At 45.8% G+C, this 19,580-nt stretch overlaps 1 protein-coding gene across 6 annotated transcripts in view; it reads right to left on the bottom strand.

The window, feature by feature from the left end:
• The window catches only part of DCUN1D2 (defective in cullin neddylation 1 domain containing 2), a 230,305-nt gene that overhangs the window by 12,427 nt on the left and 198,298 nt on the right, over window positions 1-19,580 (bottom strand). For 5 of the 6 annotated variants that reach the window (XM_086934703.1, XM_086934697.1, XM_086934700.1 and 2 more), the window contains one exon: window positions 14,840-14,936. In XM_086934703.1, the coding sequence (XP_086790829.1) occupies window positions 14,840-14,936 (97 nt within the window). Of the gene's footprint in view, window positions 1-14,816; window positions 14,937-19,580 lie in introns of all 6 variants that reach the window. The other variant, XM_086934698.1, reaches the window with a different exon arrangement.

Genomic DNA, 19,580 nt, shown 5'->3' with positions numbered 1-19,580 from the left:
AACTCTGGGGCCACGTAAACACATCTAAATTGCTGATGGTGGAAAACAGATTCATTCGTAACCTTGTAGGGTTACCACCGAGCACCCCCCTCGTTCCGCTGAGGATGGACCTTGGCTTACGACCGCTTAACGAGGAGCTAGCTCTACGCCCACTGGCCTTCTGGCGTAGACTATGGTCAACCCCTGAACTGGACAGCTATAGAGAAGGTCTACGAGAGATTCTAGCCACACCAGGTGCCGGAAAAATCAAATGGCTCTCCCACATTAAGCTTGAACTGGTGGCTGCAGGTTTCTCAGGTATGTGGTCCGACCCCCAGAATGAGTGTCAAACCCTCTCTAAAAAAGATCTAGCCAGGTCTTATCGAGAATTTAAACTCTCACAGACTCTTAACCATCTAGATCCTGGGTCCTTGACAGAGTCCTTTTTCTCCCATAAGGCGAACTACAATATGGAACTGACTCTAGATAAAATTTATCCCAATGTACTGAGAAAATTATACCTTCAGTGGAGGCATGGCTCTCTTCCAATTAAATCTTTTACAGCCAAATGGAACCACGATCCCAGCAGTACATGTCCTGCTTGTAGAACCACCGATGAAAGCGAGCTCCACATTCTCTTCTTTTGTCCTGCTTACCAGGGGATTCGCAGGCACTGGATTCTCCCCCTATGCAGGAACCTCGGATTCTACAAGTGTATGCAGGCTTATAGAGTTCTAAAAACTGATTTGTCAGACCAAATTGTATTTGCAATGGCCAAATACCTGGGCGCCCTTTGGTTCACCAGAAGGAAATATCTCTAAATTGTAGGCTGAATACGGATCTGTCTTATTACATGCAGGTTTCTTTCCAGTAATGTTTTTATGCGTTTTTATGCGTTTTACATTTCTTTGTACAAATCATTTTAACATATGTGTAACGTGATTGTCTTTTATGGTAAAATTCTTACCGAAATAAAGGTTTTTCAAGATGGGCAGGGGGGTTTTTAGCTGACAATGTACCTATTTATGTTTTTTAGTATTTTTTAGGCTGTGATGAAATAGTTCCCTGGTTACGTGATTACATTGATTCTATTTTTATAGTGTATTTGAATGTATAATAGCAACTTTCTTTTTTAAATTGTCCAATCAAATGTGATTTCTTTTATGACAATATTGTCGAAATAAAGTTGGAACGAGTTAACCATTCATCCATCTGATAGTTAAGTTGTACGCTTGTTAGAAGGGTTTAACAACTTTTTACAGATGTGTATGGTTAAGTAACAGGGCGACGCTAGGGGAACTGCGCACAGCAGAGGTATTCCTCTGGTTACAGGGAGGAATCATGTCAGTGTATTGAGATGAATGTGGGCGCGCGCGTTCATTAATCTTTGATGGAACAATTGGGCTCCTAAGAAACAAACTGTGCAGCTGGGCTGGCCCACGTTGTAAGAGGTAAAATTCAATATGGGAAAGGTTTTAAATCCGTTGCCATTATTACCATCTGGAGCAGAAAAATGGAAAGGTTGATTACTGGATGGGTGATGCCTCTTTTATGCTGACTTTCAGCGGACACCTGATGGCCTGTAAATAAACCCAGCCTGTATATGTTGAGGAAGTTGTGATAACTAATATGCATAAAAAAAATCTGTTGCCTTACTTTTTGATTCCTGTTAAACACTGTAACATATTTATAAACCTTTAAATTAAAACTGCACATATGTTTTTACAAACGGATTAGATTAATTCATAAACTTTAATTAATGTACGTTCTGTATAAAAAAAGGCTGAAACCCACATACAAGCTATGACAAAATCATTCTCATCCATCAATGTGTTCTTTTCCTCTTTACCAGAAGCAGCAGCAGCAATTTCTAAGAGCGAAAGTGGTTGGCTATTAAGCAAGACCCTTGCGAGGTGGCTGAAATGCTACATTGGTGTTTAAAGGAGGGACGGTAACCCCTGTACTTCAGTCAAATACAAGATGGCAGGTGGATGTCCCACCAAGCATTGAAAATGAGTGATGGTGCTGGACCCAGACTGCATGCACAAAAGAGCATGAACCATATGTAAGGAAAATCAGATGTGCTTGCATATGACGTACGCCTATGGGTCTCGTAACGGGCCCTTGATCTATATTTAAACATCTGAACAAGTAGTTTCCCAACGCTGCACCACTCGGGGTGAAGAGTGAGCACAATAAAAAATGTGAAACAGTCAGGAGGAGCATACAAAGAAAAGGAACTTTAATGCATGACGTAACCAGTGTATTGATTTAACCAAACCCTTTGGTAACAAAATATATGTCTGAACAGAATTTTGAAGTCTAAATGTATTTTCTTGTAGTTTGTACAGGAAACTCTCAAATATTAAAGTGGGTTGACGCCCCAGAAAATGTTAATTGAAAGACAACTTAAATTTTAAACCATGTCCAGCTTTCCACAGTCCCAGATTCTGGCAGTTGCAGGGACAACCAAGCACTGTCAAAGGTCAAAGTGATGTCCTTCCTCACTAAAGCGTAACTAGGATTCTGGGTACTCGGTCTGCGACTGCAAGTGGGGCTCCCAATCCTCCTCTACTCTTGCCCAAAGGAAGCAGAGTCCAAGTACAGTACAACAGTCATCACAGCTGCACTAAAAGGGTGGACTATCCATTCAGGGCTTTGAACACAGATTATTAATATATAAAAAAGATCTAAATATATTTGAAGCAAGACAAAGTCAAATGGTGAAAAAACTCACACACACATTATTATGTGTGATATACATGGCAACTCAACACAATACAGTGATCGGCCAGGGCCCCATGCCTATGAACACTACACATCACCTGCAATCACTAGATGATCTTGAACACCCAAACACTCCTGAAATAGAGAAATAAAACACAATACCTGTGTATATATGTATATGGTATTTTTGCAGCGCAAACCTATCTAAAATGGAAGCAGATCACTGTACGCAATCCAAGGCTAGCATAAAGTCAATAGGTAAGGAGAGGAAGCTCTGGGCTCTAGATGGTTAATATGTTGGGATTAGGAGTGTTCTTAAAAGTGCAGTCTTCAACCATTTCTTAAATTGGAGGCAATGTTGGGATGGTCCTGATGGATATGGGGAGGCTGTTCCAGATATGGAAAAGACCAGCTCTCTTTTTAAAAAAAAAATTTGTTTCACACTTCCTGTACGCAGTCTGATGGGTGTCCTGGCTGCAGGTGTGCCGGAATGATGAATGTGTCGGCAAAATAAGCGTGTTGTTGGTTGTGATTGCTTTCAGTGTGGTTATCAGTGAGAAGATCTCCAAGCGGCTCATTGTAAAGGTTTAACATAGCAGACCGTATTGAACCCTGAGGGACAGTACAGGTGATAAAGATCTTTTGCGCCCAGAAGGCGCCCTTGAGAACAAACTGGTGTGTGTTGGAAAGGCAGGAGAAAAGCAGTGAAGGACATTGCCCGTGCGTTTCATTTAAGACTTCAGGGTACGAATGAAGATGGGATGGTTGACTGTGTTAAAGCCAGCTGAGAGATATAGCAACATCAAGAGACAGGGGGCATCCCCATCTATGCTCAAGAGGGCATGGTCCACGATGTGCAAAGTAGCACTATCCATGTTACAGCTTGACTTGAAGCCAGACTGTTTTTCGTGGAGGAGATGGTTAGTACTGATGTGATCTTGGAGTTAAGCATACATTGATTTTTAAATGATCATACCGATGAATGGAAGGCGAGTGATGAACTGGTAGTTGGCAAAGACATCAGAGAATAATGAAGGTTCCATTAGGAGGTTCTGGCCTGTCGTGTGAGCTTCTGGGAAGATGCCTTAAGTGAGGGAAGCACCGACAGTAGTAAGTGTGGATAAGAAATCATCCCCAGATAGAGCTTAGAAAAAGGTTGATGGTAAGGCATCATCTTCATAAACGTGGCTTTGAGGGTGTTGTGTATGTGAGCAAGATGTGGGAGAGCTAGGGCTTTCAAGGCTGACAGTTGCCGGATTCTACCAGAAGAGGTGGTTAAGATATGAAGCAGACTTGGAGTTGTCGATATGCTGTCGGACCTTCTGCATTTTTTCACTTAACAGGTTGACGGCGTTGCACATTTCTGTGGAGGGCGGAACAGGTGGGTCTGGTGGTGGCTAATGCAGTGTTTGATTATTTGAACAGTGTTCTGCTTCTGTTGGTAGCTCCAATAATGATGTTAACATAGTACTTTGATTTGGCTGATGTGACGAGGTGTCTGCATATTGAACTGTCTGTAGGACTTCAGTATCAAGGGATCCTCAAGAGTTCTGTTATGCTTCCATTTTCTTTCCTGTCTGTGGATGAATAGTTTGTCAGCAAGGTCTTTAGAGTACCAGGGTGCTGCAAACTTTGGCATGCACTTGCATGCTGTAATTAGGGTGTGGATGTGCGCATGGCTTTCCAAATAATTGTTTTAGTTGTTTAGAAGGGTGTTTGCATCGGACATGGAGTAGATTGGATGAGTTGACTTCAAGTATTAGTATGTCTATGTCAACGTCTTTGAAAGATCCGAAGGATTGGTCTTCTTTTTTTGGTTGACCTTGGTTTGCTTGTAGGACACTGAGCAGGGAGATGGCAAAGTGATCAGGCCTGGGGTATGCGTTGTTTACAAAGGATTGTTGATGTTGAGAAGACAAGGTCCAGGATATGGTCTTTGGAGTATGTTGGTTGTTTGACATGCTGTACCACGTTGAGTATCATGAGGCTGAAGAGGGAGTCTTTTGAGGGTGTATTTTCTGGGAGGTTAAGTTATCCAAGAGAGAGAGATGCGGGTACGTCGGATGGAGGAAGTGGTGAAGGGATTTGAGACTTCAATGAGTCCTTGTTCTGCCCTGGAGGCCTGTATATGAGATACAAGGCCGTGGCAAGAGCTGCAGAGAGTGGAAAATGGCATGCCAGAAGCTGAGTGTACATGCTTGATGAGAGTGCAGGACGCAGAGGACTAATGGAAGGCAGTGAGGTCTCCTCTCTTATGTACTCAGTCCACACAATGGATGCTGTAGCCTGTGGGAAGAACGACGCCTAGGATATGCAAATAAGTGGTTGTTAACCATGTTTCTGTGGTGAAGAGCGAGTCAAGCTTGTGACAGGTGATGAGGTCTGTGATGTCTGGTGTGAGAAGTACTGCAGTGTGAGCAGGAAGTGGAATATGTACTTTATTTTGAGTGTGTGTGGTAGTTAGTAGAATGTATACGAGGTTGAGTCTAGGAATTGTGGGAAAGCTATGTTATGGTCTGGGTCATCTACATCTGGATGTATTTGTGGGGATTGGAATAATAGGGTACTAGATCATGCACAGGTCCATACAGGCAATGCACTTGTTTATGTAAGCCCTTTGCTAAAGGCACCCAGGCGACACTACACCCTTAAGAGTGGACTGAAATAGGAAGAAGGTAGGAAGTGATGTATTTCTGAGGGAGATGCTGATGGGAAATTACGTTTTGGAAGGAAACTAGTGATGTCACTTCCTGTGGATATGGATGATAGGAACTGCAGTTAGAAGAGTAATTAAATGATTCAGCATACTGGCAAGCATGTAGCATTTGCAGTTGCCTCCTAATTGCCAACAGGGCACTGTATAATGAGTCACAGTACTGCTGCCAAAACAAAAATTATTTGATAGCGTTTCAGAAGCATTAGAGATCACGATCCTAATTAACAAAGACATAGTACTTTTCTTTAGCAAAGGAAAACAGTGCAAACGATAAATAATGCAACCAAAGCTTGAAAAGCGAAGAACCCTGTAGTTAACGGAGAGGAGGGGTAAGAGGGACTGAAGATAAACCTATCGCCCAGTTGAGGATTATGTGGTGATACTCGCTTAAGGTGAGGAGATCTCCCGACCTGGGGGAACTATAGGTTCCATGTCAGTGGATCCATACTATGATTGGGAGAGGGGAGGGGAGAGAAGGTGTCAGCACAGGACAACTACTGAGGGCTGGACGTCTTCATGCAAAGCAGGGTAAAAAAAACAGTAAAAGGTAGTGCCCAGAGAGTCACCCTTTAACTCACCTACACTTCTAACGGTTGGCCCTGGAGACTCTTTCTCCAACCTTTGGGAAGAGGTAGAGAAAGTTATGGATAATACAGCGGTCTCTTATGAATTGTTGGCCTGACAGAGTTTCTACAAAGATACGATCAGACGCAGGACAGGTAGCACAGCTTTAGAAATGCCATCAGGCTGATTCCGAACACCAATGAAACATGCAACTACATGATCTGTAATCACCAAAGCAGTCGGGCCCACACGGGTCCGTAGGGTGCTCCAGCTTATATAGCCAAGTTCAGGTAGTTGGACAGCAACCCACTCCCAATTAGCAGCAATGCATTATTTTATCTCAAACATCCTACAACCCAGGTTTTAGAACCATTAACCTCCTCAGAAAGGTTTTTAAGAAGAGTACCCTTTTCACCGAATGCATTATGATCAGCACTGCCAATGTGTATACTAGTGGTATAACCTCAACTTGCCTGCTCTGACAACAGACCATGTATATTCATCAATCAGGTCCGTGAAAAATATGAACAGAGGGTGGATGTCCCAATCACTGGAATTAATTTACGTGGGGAGGCCAGTAGGTGGTGCAGCTTCTACAACCTGAAACCTTTAAATGTTGCCAGTAGCCAAGGATAACCAGAAAAGGTTGATGGTGCCAACACCACAAGACTACGAAATGGGGAGAGCAATATAGGTTTGCTCAATTTCACAGAACACCTAAATATGTCACTCATAAGCAGCAGTTTGAGGGGTACCTTAGGATTTCGTGTCCTACCACCTGCAGCTGCTAGGAGAAAAAATAGACAGAAGCGTTTGTAGAGACAGAGAAAATGGCAGTGCAATTATGCTATATCTGCACAGGCAGTCATGGATCTTTGTTGCCACGCCATCTTAAAAAACATCATGTAGAACAGGCTCCTCAAAATAAAATCCAAACTACGGATTGACTGGTCATTCTGGCTCTCTGCCGGTGGGCTGCAGGCTGGATGGATGCTTTCAGAGATGGATGGGATGCCAGGCACCAACCCTGAACTCCCCATGGATCCATTCTAGTGGCGGTCTCCTGCAGCTCGAGTCTGGTTTGTACATTTTTACCAGGGCTAATTTATGTTTCCAATGAGGCTCTGATGAAAACACAAAATAGACCAAATGCAAGTAGAAAGCCAGAGAAGGAAACTAAATATAATCATACCTGTTACAGCATGTAGAGCAAAGCACAGATTAGATGACACTGGCGTACTGTATCTCTGTGGTTATATTGCTACTATGCTTAGGCAGCCTTTGCTTGAAAGAGTATGTTATGCTCTTGCTCAGAAGAGTTCAGATTTTAGTGTGTAGCATTCATACTCATCAATGTAAAAGCCTTGGAGTAAGTATTATATGACTATTCAGCTAAAACATAATTACTTGTGATAGGCGGTAAAGATTAATTTTGAAGTTATCATGCAAAATAAACCGGAGAAAAATGTTACTTTACTTTGATAATGATATTACTGGAAGATAAGATTATCTATCTGATTCCTAACTTGTTGAATATCCGCAGGTGCCAGACTGGATCTGGGAACTTCCAACAACTCTACCACGCAGGACGTATCACTACCATTCTAAACATAAACATAGCAAACATGTCAACGCCACTTCTTTCTGTTCAGGAATTACCCCTTAAACACATATAAGGGAATTTCCAATGCTAGCCTATGAGAGGAGTAGGCCTCAAAGCAGTGGAAAACAAAAATGGTTTGTTTGTCACTACCAGGACATGTCACACAATGAAGACACATGTCCTGCCTTTTACTTACACATCACCCTGCCCAAAGGGTTGCTTAGGGCCTACCTTACGGGTGACCTATGTGTAATAAAATGGGAGTTTAGAGCTTGTCAAATGCTTTTAAATGTCAAGTAAAAGTGGCAGAAAACTGTGCACATAGGCCCTGCAGAGTTCTAAAGCCAACAAAAAGAAGCTCCGAAAAATAGGTGGAGGAAGGCAAATAGTTTGGGGATAACCCTGCAAAAAGGTTCAGGTCCAACATTTCCCATGCATGCTTGGAAGATAAGACATGGTTACAGTAAAAGGATATCCCTAAAGCTCTACAGGGCCCACCACCCACTGACATCAATTCCCTGTCCATTTTTTGTGTGCCTGTAAAAGGGAAGACGAGTCACTGACAATCAATATGAGGGCATGAAGTGCAACGATCTAAATTGGCACTTTTTTATTATGGCTTTAACCACCTTTCAGAACAGGAAGGCAAGTGGTATTGCGAGGAAGCAGCTGATAGATAGAGTGTCCACCAGAAAGGTTATTTCTGAAGGTAAGTACCTTTTTCTTCTGAAGGATACAACTGCCTCCAAATTCCTCACCTGTTCAATAGATTACAAAGCAATACGTCTCCTAGGGGATGGATCTGAAGAATTGGTTAAATGAGAAAATCCTGGTGCATGAGTGTGAGATACGGCCATCCCTTCTCACATTTGAATCCAAATGACAATGCCTAGCAAAGAGACGCTTACGTTGCTCAGCAACAAATCTCAGCTACACAACACCCCTTTGAGGGAGGAGGTGGAAGACTTTGCTCTGGTGGAGTGACCCCAAATTACTTCCTGAAGATCCCTATTGGCATGGGCATAGCAAATTACAATACAGATTATAATCAACAAGGGCACAGTCCTTTTCAGGGCTGCCTTGGATTTCTTGCTACCTTTATATACTCCAAAATAGATTATCGCCAAACCTGATCTCCTAAGTGCAGCTCATGTAATCACTCCTCCAGCCAGTGTAATCACTCCTACTCTTTAGTAGGGTGAGGGAAAAGCAGGGAAGGTAAGGTTAATCCAGAAGTTTTGGGAGTCACCAGCGTAGGAATAATTTGTCCGGGAAGAAACATGTGTAGGATGGACACACAACTCAATAATAAGCCTTACTGAAGTAATCGCCACTTGAAAAAGTAACCTAAACTTTAACAGGTGCAACTCTCAAGTGTCTAAACAGGAGCACCCGTTAGGAAAGTCAAAACAATGTTCAAACCCCTCTGGGGCATTACAAAGGTCAGCAGAGGGAATATGCGAGTCAATCCTTTAAAAAATATAATCATAATGGGTGACTTGAAACAGGATGGCTGGTCTGGAAGGCAGAGAAATGCTGGCAAAGCAGCAATGTGTCTCTTGAGGAGGCCCACTGTGTTGTCCTGCGGGGCCAATGACAGGGCAAAGCAGAGGACCTCCTATTGACAAGCCTTCATGTGATCCATGTTCTGCTCTGCACTTCAGGCGAAAAAAAATATTCCACCTTCTAGAGTAGACTGTCTCAGTGGAGGGTCGATGAGCTGACAGTACTGCACTGACCACTACAAGAGGTGGCTGCAAGGAGATCAGCTAGCCAGCTCAATCTATAATCATAAAGGTTGAGGCAGTTGAGGTTGGAGTACAGTAACTATCCCTCCGACTGGAGGTCCACTCTCAAAGGTAGTCAAAGTGGGAAACACTGCTAGATTCACAGGAGGTCTGTGTCCCATACGCTTCTTGGTTAGCCTGGAGCAATGAAGAGGACAGTTACTGATTAATCTTCCTAATAACCTGAGGAATCAAAGTTATGGGAGGAAATGCGTAGTGAAGTGGAAACTTCCACCTTATTGTAAACACGTCCTCCAAGGCTCCCTGTGGCAGATACTGGAGGGCAGAGAACAGTGGTCAATATGCATTCTCATGAGTGGCAAAAAGGTGTGACTGAGGTATGTCCCACAGGGTAAAAGTTATGCTGAATCACCTCCAGACACTACTCGTGATCAACAAGGTAATGTCAACTGAGATAGATGGCTCTGGTGTTCATAGAGCCAACCATATGGATGGAGATTATCAATATCTGGGGTGCACAGCCCAGAGTTTCAATGATTCTCAAAAGAGGGGAGACTCCACTCCTCCCAGTTTTTTGATGTACTAGATTTAGCTCATAATGTTAGTCAAGATCTGGACAGTGTCAGCGAAGGGAGGGAAGGAAGGCTTTGACCGACAGCCAAACCAATCACCCTCATTTTGAGCCATCTGTCGAACATAATCTGCTCTTCTGGAGACCAGAAGCCTCTCATCTCAATTTCTCCCACAAGAGCATCGTTCCAGAGAGCGGATGCATCTGTCACCACAGTAGTCACAGCTGGGGGTATAGAAGGCCATCCCTTGCGACAAGTACGCCTTAACCGGTCACCAGTCCAGGTTCATTGCAGTGTCTTTTAAGATTGTGATAGAATCCAACAGATCTCCCGTGTGGTGGAACCATTGTCTGGAGAGGAACCATTGGTGAGCCCTCATGTGCCAGTCTACGTATATGACTAGGAGGAAAGAGGAAGCTAGCAGACCAAGCAGGCGAAAAATCATCAGGACTGGAACCCAAGCTTTCTCCTGAACCATCAGAGTCACTACCATAATGCCCTGGATGCTCAGAAGAGGAAAGAGTGTCTTTAACATTATGTCCAGTATTGTCCCTAGGAAGAGGCGGCACTGAAAGGGGTCAAGGTAAGACTTGGGGTGTTGAAGGATAAAAAACTGTTTGAACAGCAGCACAGCTGATTCCTGCAGCTGATGCAAGACCACATGCAGTGAGCTGGCAATCCTCTAGGTACAGAAACATAGTGACTCCTGACCTTCTTAAATGAGCTTTAACCACATCCATCACTTTGGTGAATACTCAAGGTGCTGATGTTATCCTAAATGGCACGATTGTGAGCTGGTAGTAAGTAGAGCCTACCACAAAGTGCAAGTACCTCTTGTGAAAGAACAGGATTGGTATGGTGAAGTCCTGCAATCTTAAAGCACCATCCAGTCTTTTGCTTCAAGTGCCAATCACACTTGAGCCTTGTGAAGGAACAAGGTCAATATTCTGAGGTCTAAGATCGGACGAATACCACCATCTTTTTGGGGGACCAGGATGTAATGAGTATAACACCACTGTCCAATTTTCAGTTCTAGAACTAACTCCACTACTCCTTTCCGAAGCAGGGCTGCACCTCCTGCATCGTCTTCTGTCTGAAGGGACAGAGGTAAAAGAGCTGGGGAAGCCTGATGTAAGGGTAGGGCATACCTGCTTTCTGTTGTCAGACCCACTGGTCTGATGTTGTGAACTTCCAAGCCTAAACAACAGAAGGAAACCCATCCTCCCAAGCCCAGGACATGCTACTTAAGGGGGAAGCTATAGAGGTTTTTGATGTGGTACAGAAGAGGACAAGGAGGATGACGGTTGCTGGGTTTTTGCGACCCCTTCCCTCTGCTCCTACACCGTCAAAGCAGCAGATTTTATTATTCAGCTGATTGGGATGGCTGACGTTGGCAGAGGGTAAAACCCCTTAAGAAACCACAAAACTTTCAAAACCGTTTATATCTCTGGTAGGTAACTTCAAACCCAAAGACTAATCTGTTGCCCTGCCTACCTAAAATCTCTCTAAGGAACGTCAACCTGATCTTCAAAGGGACGCATCCTGCTGAAATCACATATGTACGTGTAGACCACACATTGCCAGAGAATCTGGTTGATCGGACTCATGCATTTCTCAGTAATGTCCCTGAAGAAAACAACAAATGAGGAGTGTTACATTTTATGAAAGATAATCTGTTCCAAAAGTCACAGATGATTATGTATTTCTCAAGTAATAGATCAAAAAGTAATGATGCGGTCATTCAGGAGTCTTTCTAGTTTCTTTGACTCCACTTGTATTCAAAAAATGCAAACTTGAAAGAAGCAGTCTTCAACACATGCAAAATTGACAGGAGCAGTCCATTTAGCTCAGCCAACAAGTTTCGTCCCTTTGGGACTTCATCAGGGTTGATCCATATCTCAATGTTGCATTTCACCTGCTGTTGTCTCCCGTTATTGTTCCATAAATCCTCATGGATACAGTCTAGTACCACTAGACAATGTCTCTTGTTACCATCCTGTCTTCTTCACTTCTGTTCCCTGGTACAAATGTCCATCTAATCCGCGGCTGAGGCTGAATGGACTGTTCCTGTCAATTTTACATGTGATGAAGACTACTTTTGTCAAGTTTGCATTTGTTGAATACACGTGGATTCATAGAAACTCACAAGACTCCTGGATGACTGCATCATGACTTTTCGATCTATGAGAAATACATAATCATCTGTAAATTTTAGGAACAGATTATCTTTCATAAAATGTAACGCTCCTTTTCATTTGTTGTTTTGAACTTGTGTTGAGGTGGCTTCTTGGAAGTGGGGCCACAAAAGTAGAGTGTTAGAGGAAATTGAATTTGAAATAATCACACACCAGTGCGCCTTTTTGAGCCCACATTGCCAGAGTGCTGTTTTTTAATGTCACTGATGAGTCCCTGGCCACAAAGGCAACCATATCTAGACATTCTCGAATTATATGTTGGGTGGTGCTGCAGGGAACATGCAAGGATTCTGGTTAGTAATGAGCAAACTCTATACAACTACGCTCTCCGCAGATGAATGGGCTGAAAAAAGGCTGGTTAGCCGTGTGCTGACCTGTATCCGCTTGCTATCAGGCAGTTTTACCCAGGGCTGATAGAGCGTTCTACAAGGGAGTCTTTACTTGTTTCAGAATGGCTTACTAAAGGCTCCATGGATTCCAACAATGATATGAACAGCAGCAGTACTTCAGTCAGTATGTTCCAAGTCCCACAGTATGTAAGGGCAAGTTGCAGCACCTCAGCTGCCTTCTTGAGGACAGAATGAAAAGAAGACACCTCCAGGGAGGCCAGCCTTGAGGGACACTCTAATTCATGGGACCTGTTTAGTCCACTTACATTCTGCAAAACAAAGAAGTCTGCTATGTTGGAAGAGACGGATGGCAGAACGTTGCCTGCTTCAATGCTCCTGTTTGCATTGTGCTATACCATCTCCAGCGTATGAAGTGGATTCGAATCAACACTGAACAAATTGGCCATCATCTGCCAAAAGCATTGGAGTGAGGTGGTGTCTTGCTGTTCTTACCTGTAGCTTTTTTTCTCCACTATCACTGGCCTTCCCTTGGACCTCATCATGGTAGCTTTTGGCTTCATAACAGGCTGCTCTGTGGGAGGCACTGGTGTTTGTTCAGGAGCTCCTGGAGAGTTTTTGAGCACTAGATGCGATCCTGTGATAACATGAGTATGTATGGTGCCAAGGGAGGACCCACCAGTGAGAACCAAAACAGAGCCCAGAAAGGACGCAAGGCACCCTAACAGGCACTGATGCATGTTGGAGGAACATCGTTATCACAACATTGAGAAAGAGGGCTGGATAAGCCCAAGAAGTGAAAACTACAGATGAGGTCTTGGCATAAAAGTGATTGGTGGAGCCTCAGTGAGAATTTCCTTGGATGGGTTAATGTCTCCCAGTCCAGTTCCAAAGGTGACTTTGCAGGGGGAATAGTGTGCCGAGGGGACTTACCTACTGACTTCAAGCAAATTCAAGGTGATTAATCTCAATACTTCCACTTCTTATAGGGCATCCTTTTTTCTTCCTCAGAAGACTATGACAAAGTAAAGGAGCATGATTTGGATGGGACACCGAAATCATGACTGGCATCAAGTCCCAAACTCGCCACGGGCCATAATTATCGTTTTGGGGTGCATGAGGATGTACTTCTCGTACTACCTTGAGTAGTTTGTCGACACCAGGCGCCACATACAGACTTTATGGGGGTCCGAGGTGGACAACTGCTCATTAAGTATGTAAGAGGGCTTAAACCATGAATTACTGAGAGGTTACTACATTCATTAAGCCCAGCACTGGGACCCGCAGCTAAGAGTGCGGAAAAAAGGGAATCGACGTCAGTGCACTGGACTCCATCGATGTTGGCAGTTGGCATCAATTTCAGTGCCAAGATAGAGCCAGCCCCTACACCCGCCCCCCTACAGGCATGAAAGAGCTATTGAAAGTTTCTGCATGTAGTCTGATGCATGACAATTTTAAATGAGGAATCTTCAGGCAGAAGCATTCATCAGAAAATACTTTTCAGTGAGATGATTTTTTAATGTGAGAGGAGAGCCCATGAAAAACGATATGCAACCTGCAAGCCAATAGAATGAATCCTTGGATGGCCCACAGCGACGTTTAAATTATTGAGGTCAATAAAATAAGTGATACCAAGTAGGTTAACCCCTCCCCTTATAATTAAGCACTAAGAGACAAGTAAAGTGGTGATGTGCACTACTGGTAAATGTTATAGGGTGAAACTGGCCTAGATATATACATTTATCCAGATTAGATGATCCTGCTAGCTGGGATAAAAACGGTAATCTATAAACTTTTGTTAAGGTAAAAAGAATCATTACAAATGCAACACAAGTCTGTCTACATGTCAACAACATCACTTTGCAGCACGACTGGGGAAAACAGTAGCTGCGTCACTCACGAGTAATGCCACAAAAACCATAACTACTTGAAACCTTATAAACCATGGAGTGACGATAAGAGTAACAATATTTTTATGCTTCACAAACTGAACTGTTTCAAGCCAAATGAACAATCGGGGCGATTACCAAACTCTGGTATTAACTTTGCAAAACAGATCAATGAAAGGCTGAGTGGGCCCTGTGGCATTTCTAATCCATGACCCTCACATTACCTAACAGGTATACAACTCAGTGGTATACTGTACCAACCAGTAGAAAAAAAATTAAAAAAAGACTCCTCAAGTAGCATTTTCTACAGACTGTACTTAAATAGAAAGAGAAAGGCAATTGCAATATAAAAGAAAGCCCCTTTCAACAACGCTTGGCAAACTAAAGCATTAGCTGAAGAGATAACCCATAGTTGAGCAAGGCAAAATACTGAATAGTACAATGACAGCTTAATTAAATCATATTTCATTATTTACCCGTTAATGAGGTTGCACATTACCTTCTTCATCATAGTTCGACATATCATCTGCAATTATATTTCCGAAGTCTAAAAGAAGATTCCACGTGTCTTTAGGAATTGACCTTTTATGATGCTCCTAAATAACAAACACAAACACACAGTAAATATTTCAGAGGGGGACGAGCAATAATGCACAGCGGCAAAGAAGGAAATGGGCTAGCGCTTTAAGTATACTTTGTTAGGGCTCATCACGAGTGCCGAGGTATCAAGCCTGGTATTGCCCGCCATCAGAAATGAGGAATTACAGGAGAATCGGGAACAAGGTATACGATTCCCACAGTTATTCATCATTTCAAACCAGTTTGCATCATAACATTTATGCTGCCATTTGGACCCAGCCCATGTGCAAAGGAACCGCAAAGCAGCAGTACCATGGTCAGTAACCAAATCAACTAAGGACAGGAGCTTACTTTCAACTCCAGGAAGAAAAATAAATTACACCTATATGAAATTCGGTTTGTGAAACATGCAATTGATACATAAAACACATTTTTTATAAACCTTTGAAACAATACCATAGGACTGCAGAGCGATTGTGTAGTTGTTTAATAGACAACATTATTTATAGTGTGCAGCTGGATCCCTAATCGTATTTCTATAGTGCAAACCTAGCTAAAAGTCAGCACAACGCTGTACATGGCCAAAGAAAAGCATAAAGTCAACGACTAATAGAAATACTAGAACTTGGGTTGTGGATGGTGAATGCATTGTGATGTAGTGCTCTTTAAAGAGAGGACCCTTCAACTCTTTCCTAAAATCGACCAGCATTTGGGCAGTTGTGATGTATACAGAGATGCTGTTTCTGACCATGGGTACATAGATGGAAAAGCCCAGTGTTTTTGTTTTTTACACTTCTTAGCCTGCAGTCTGATAGTGTCCCGATGCACAAGTTACTACTCGTGTAACGATATATCTGCAAGAGACATTAGTTAGTGATAGATTCCTTACCTCCGAATATTCCCAGGCGTCAGACTGGATCCGGAAAATGTTGCATAGCAATACCCCTGCGCACCGGCAGGCGTCGTCCGCGGCTCCGCGTCAGTCGTCGGCGTCGTTAGCGCCGGAATGACGTCGGAGTACTTAGATGCCGCCCATGCGCGCTGACGTCAGTTCGGATACACAGCCTTTCCACGCCAGATACGTAGAGCCATGACAGAACCAACATTGGTGCCATGAAATTAGGGCCCTGAAAGGGGATGACCTTAACCCTAGATATCGGTTCACAGAACGAGGAGGATGGGTGGGTCGGTAAGGAATCTATCACTAACTAATATCTCTTACAGATATATCGTTACGCAAGTAGCAACTTGTGCATCTGAAAGAGACACGTTAGTGATAGATTCCTTACCTTAGGATACCCCAGCAATACCAACCCCGGTGGTGGGTCTGCGAACCAATAATCACACCAGAAAGTCCTGGAGGACAGAACGGCCAAAGAAGTCATCCCTCCGGACTTGGCTGTCCAGGCAATAATGTCTTGCAAACGTGTGCAGCGAGGCCCACGTAGCTGCCTGGCAAATATCCTGCCAGGGAACTCCTCGGCCCAGGGCAGTGGTAGTCGCCGTGGCCCGGGTAGAATGAGCCCGTAGTCCCACAGGGGGTTCCTTCTTCGCCAAGGAGTAACACGCCTGGATACACAAGATGATTCACCGCGAGATGGTCCACTTTTGCACCGCTTTTCCCTTCTTGGCGCCCACGTAACCAACAAAGAGTTGGTCATCCACCGGGAACTGGCGTGTGCGATCCAGATAGTAAGAGAGCGCAGGTTTTGGGTCCAGCCGGTGGAGCCTCTCTTCCTCTTTCGAGGGATACTGAGGCAGAAAGAAGGTGGGCAAGGTAATGGACTGCCCGATGTGGAAGGCCGTGACAACCTTGGGCAGGAAAGAGGGTCTGGTCCGCAACACAATCCTGTCCGGATGAACAGAGAGGAAAGGAGGTGTAGAAGAAAGAGCCTGGAGCTCACTCACTCTCCTGGCAGAGGTGATGGCAACCAGGAAAGCAGTCTTCAAGGTAAGAATGCGGAGAGGACAGTTATGGAGCGGCTGAAAGGGAGCACACATTAGGTAGGTAAGTACAAGATTCAAGTCCCACTGGGGCATCACGAAAGGAACAGGAGGGAACATGTGTGTGATGCCCTTCAAAAACCTATTTACAATCAGGGACTTGAACAAGGAAGGCTGATCTGGGAGCCTGAAGAAGGCAGAAAGGGCAGAAAGGTAGCCCTTGATAGTGCCCTGAGCAGAGCCCTGATGGGCAAGAGAAAGAAGGAAGAGGAGAACCTCAGAAAGGGGTGCAGAGAGTGGATCCACAGCCTTTGCTGTGCACCATGCCACAAATCTGTTCCACCTGCAGGCGTATACCGACTTTGTGGAGGGACGCCTGGCTGCCAGAATGACATTACAGACTTCGGGAAGCAAGTCAAATGGCCTCAACTGTCGCTGCTCAATCTCCAAGCTTGTAGGTGGAGACTGGACAGGTTCGGGTGGAGGACCGTCCCCTGCTGCTGCGACAGAAGGTCCTCCCAAAGAGGCAGACGAATCAGGGGATCGACTGACACGCTGAGTAGCTCGGGATACCATTATCTTCGTGCCCAGTCCGGAGCCACAAGGATAACCTGGGCCTGGTCGCGCCTGACCTTCTTCAGCACTCTGCGCAGAAGTGGTATAGGCGGAAAGGCGTACAATAGACCGCAAATCCACTCGCGTCGAAAAGCGTCTCCGAGCGAGTGCCGCCTTGGAAACTCCAACGCGCAGAACTGATGACATTGCGTGTTCTCTTCTGTGGCGAATAGATCTAGCCAAGGCTCTCCCCACTGCTGGAAGAGGCCTTGCGCCACGTCCGAGTTCAGACGCCATTCGTGATCCATCATGGACCGACGGCTGAGTTTGTCCGCCCTGGCGTTCAGGGAACCTGCCAGGTGTTGAACCACCAGGGTCACGCCCTAATGTTCCAGCCATTGCCAGAGGCGCAGAGCCTCCTGGCATAGGGTCCACGACCCCACCCGCCCTGTTTGTTGCAGTACCACATGGCGGTGGTGTTGGCCGTGAACACCTGCACTACACTCCCCCGGACAGAGGGGAGGAATGCCTTCAGTGCAAGTTGGATCGCCCGCAGCTCCAGAAGGTTGATGTGGAGCTGGGACTCCGCCGGAGACCAGAGACCTCTGATCTCCGCCTCTCCCATGTGGCCCCCCCAACCCAGGAGGGACGTGTCCGTCACAACTATGTGCTCCGGGTGGGGTAGGGAGAGGGGTCTGCCACTGACCCAATCGCGGTCCGTGAGCCATCACTGCAACTGTCTTGCAGTGCCCTCCAAGATGAAGACATGGTCGGACAAGTTGACCTGATGCTGGGCCCACTGAAACTTCAGGTCCCACTGCAGAGCCCGCATCCGCCACTGGGCGTGATGCACCAGAAGGATGCAGGAGGCCATCAGCCCCAGAAACCGCAGCGTCCACCTGACCGAGACCCGGGATAAAGGCTGAAAGATCGGAATCAGAGCCTGAATATCCCGAACCCGCTGTTCGGGTGGAAAAACCCGAAACTGCGCAGAGTCCAGAACCGCTCTGATTAAGAGGAGCTTCTGAGAGGGACACAGGTGTGACTTATGTCGATGGAAAACCCCAGCAGATGCAGGAGATCGGCCGTAGTCTGGAGGTGGCTGACGACTGTCTGGGACGAGCCCGCCTTCAACAACCAGTTGTCGAGGAAGGGGAAGACTGAAACCCCTAACCTGCGCAGATGGGCTGCGACCACCGCCATCACTTTGGTGAACACCCGTGGGGCGCTGGTAAGGCCGAAGGGGAGCACGGTAAATTGAAAGTGCTCGTGGCCTACCGTGAACCTGAGGTAACGCCGGTGGGCCGGCAGGACGGGGATGTGAAAATAAGCGTCCTGCAAGTCCAACGCTACCATCCAGTCTCCTGGGTCCAGGGCAGCTTAGACCTGAGCCAGAGTCAGCATCTTGAACTTCTCCTTCCGGAGGAAGCCGTTGACGTTCCGTAGGTCCAAGATAAGGCGTAGGCCCCCTTTGCCCTTCTTGGGTACCAGAAAGTAGTGGGAGTAACAACCACACCCTACTTCTGGCCCAGGAACGCCCTCGATGGCCCCCTTGGCCAAGAGGGCCGGGACTTCCTCTTGCAGAAGTTGCAAGTGATCCCCCGACACGCGGTGGAATTGCGGTGGCATGGCTGGAGGGGTCGCCTCGAAGGGGAGGGAGTAGCCCCTTCGGACGATTTGCAGCACCCACCTGTCTGACGTGACGGTGCGCCAGTGGAAGAGGTGATGGCGAACCCTGCCCCCCACTGGCGTCACATGGGCCTGAAGGAAACGTACTAGGAGGGGTTTGAGGCAGGTGCTGCAGGGGAAGGTGTGGACTGGCCGCGCCTTTGTCCCTGACCGCCGCCACGGCGGTTTCCACGGCCGCCACCGCTCTGTTAAACATTCTGCGGCGCGTGGCTGGCAGCACGTGTGGAGGCATCCCTTCCTTGGCCACGAAAGGAGCTAAAGGCACCCGTTTGCTGGCGTGGGGCCGAGAGGCCCAATGACTTGGCCGTAGCCCTGGATTCCTTAAAATCGCTCAAGCGCATGGTCTGCCTTGTCGTCAAAGAGACGACTGCCATCAAACGGCATGTCCAGGAGAGTGGCCTGGACATCGGCTGAAAAGTTGGCGGACCTCAACCAGGCGTGGCATCGAACCGCCACCGCCCTGCGAGTCTGTG

Source organism: Lissotriton vulgaris, chromosome 8, assembly GCF_964263255.1.
Source record: "Lissotriton vulgaris chromosome 8, aLisVul1.2, whole genome shotgun sequence".
NCBI lineage: Eukaryota > Metazoa > Chordata > Amphibia > Caudata > Salamandridae > Lissotriton > Lissotriton vulgaris.
This window is presented reverse-complemented; position numbering and strand designations above follow the sequence as displayed.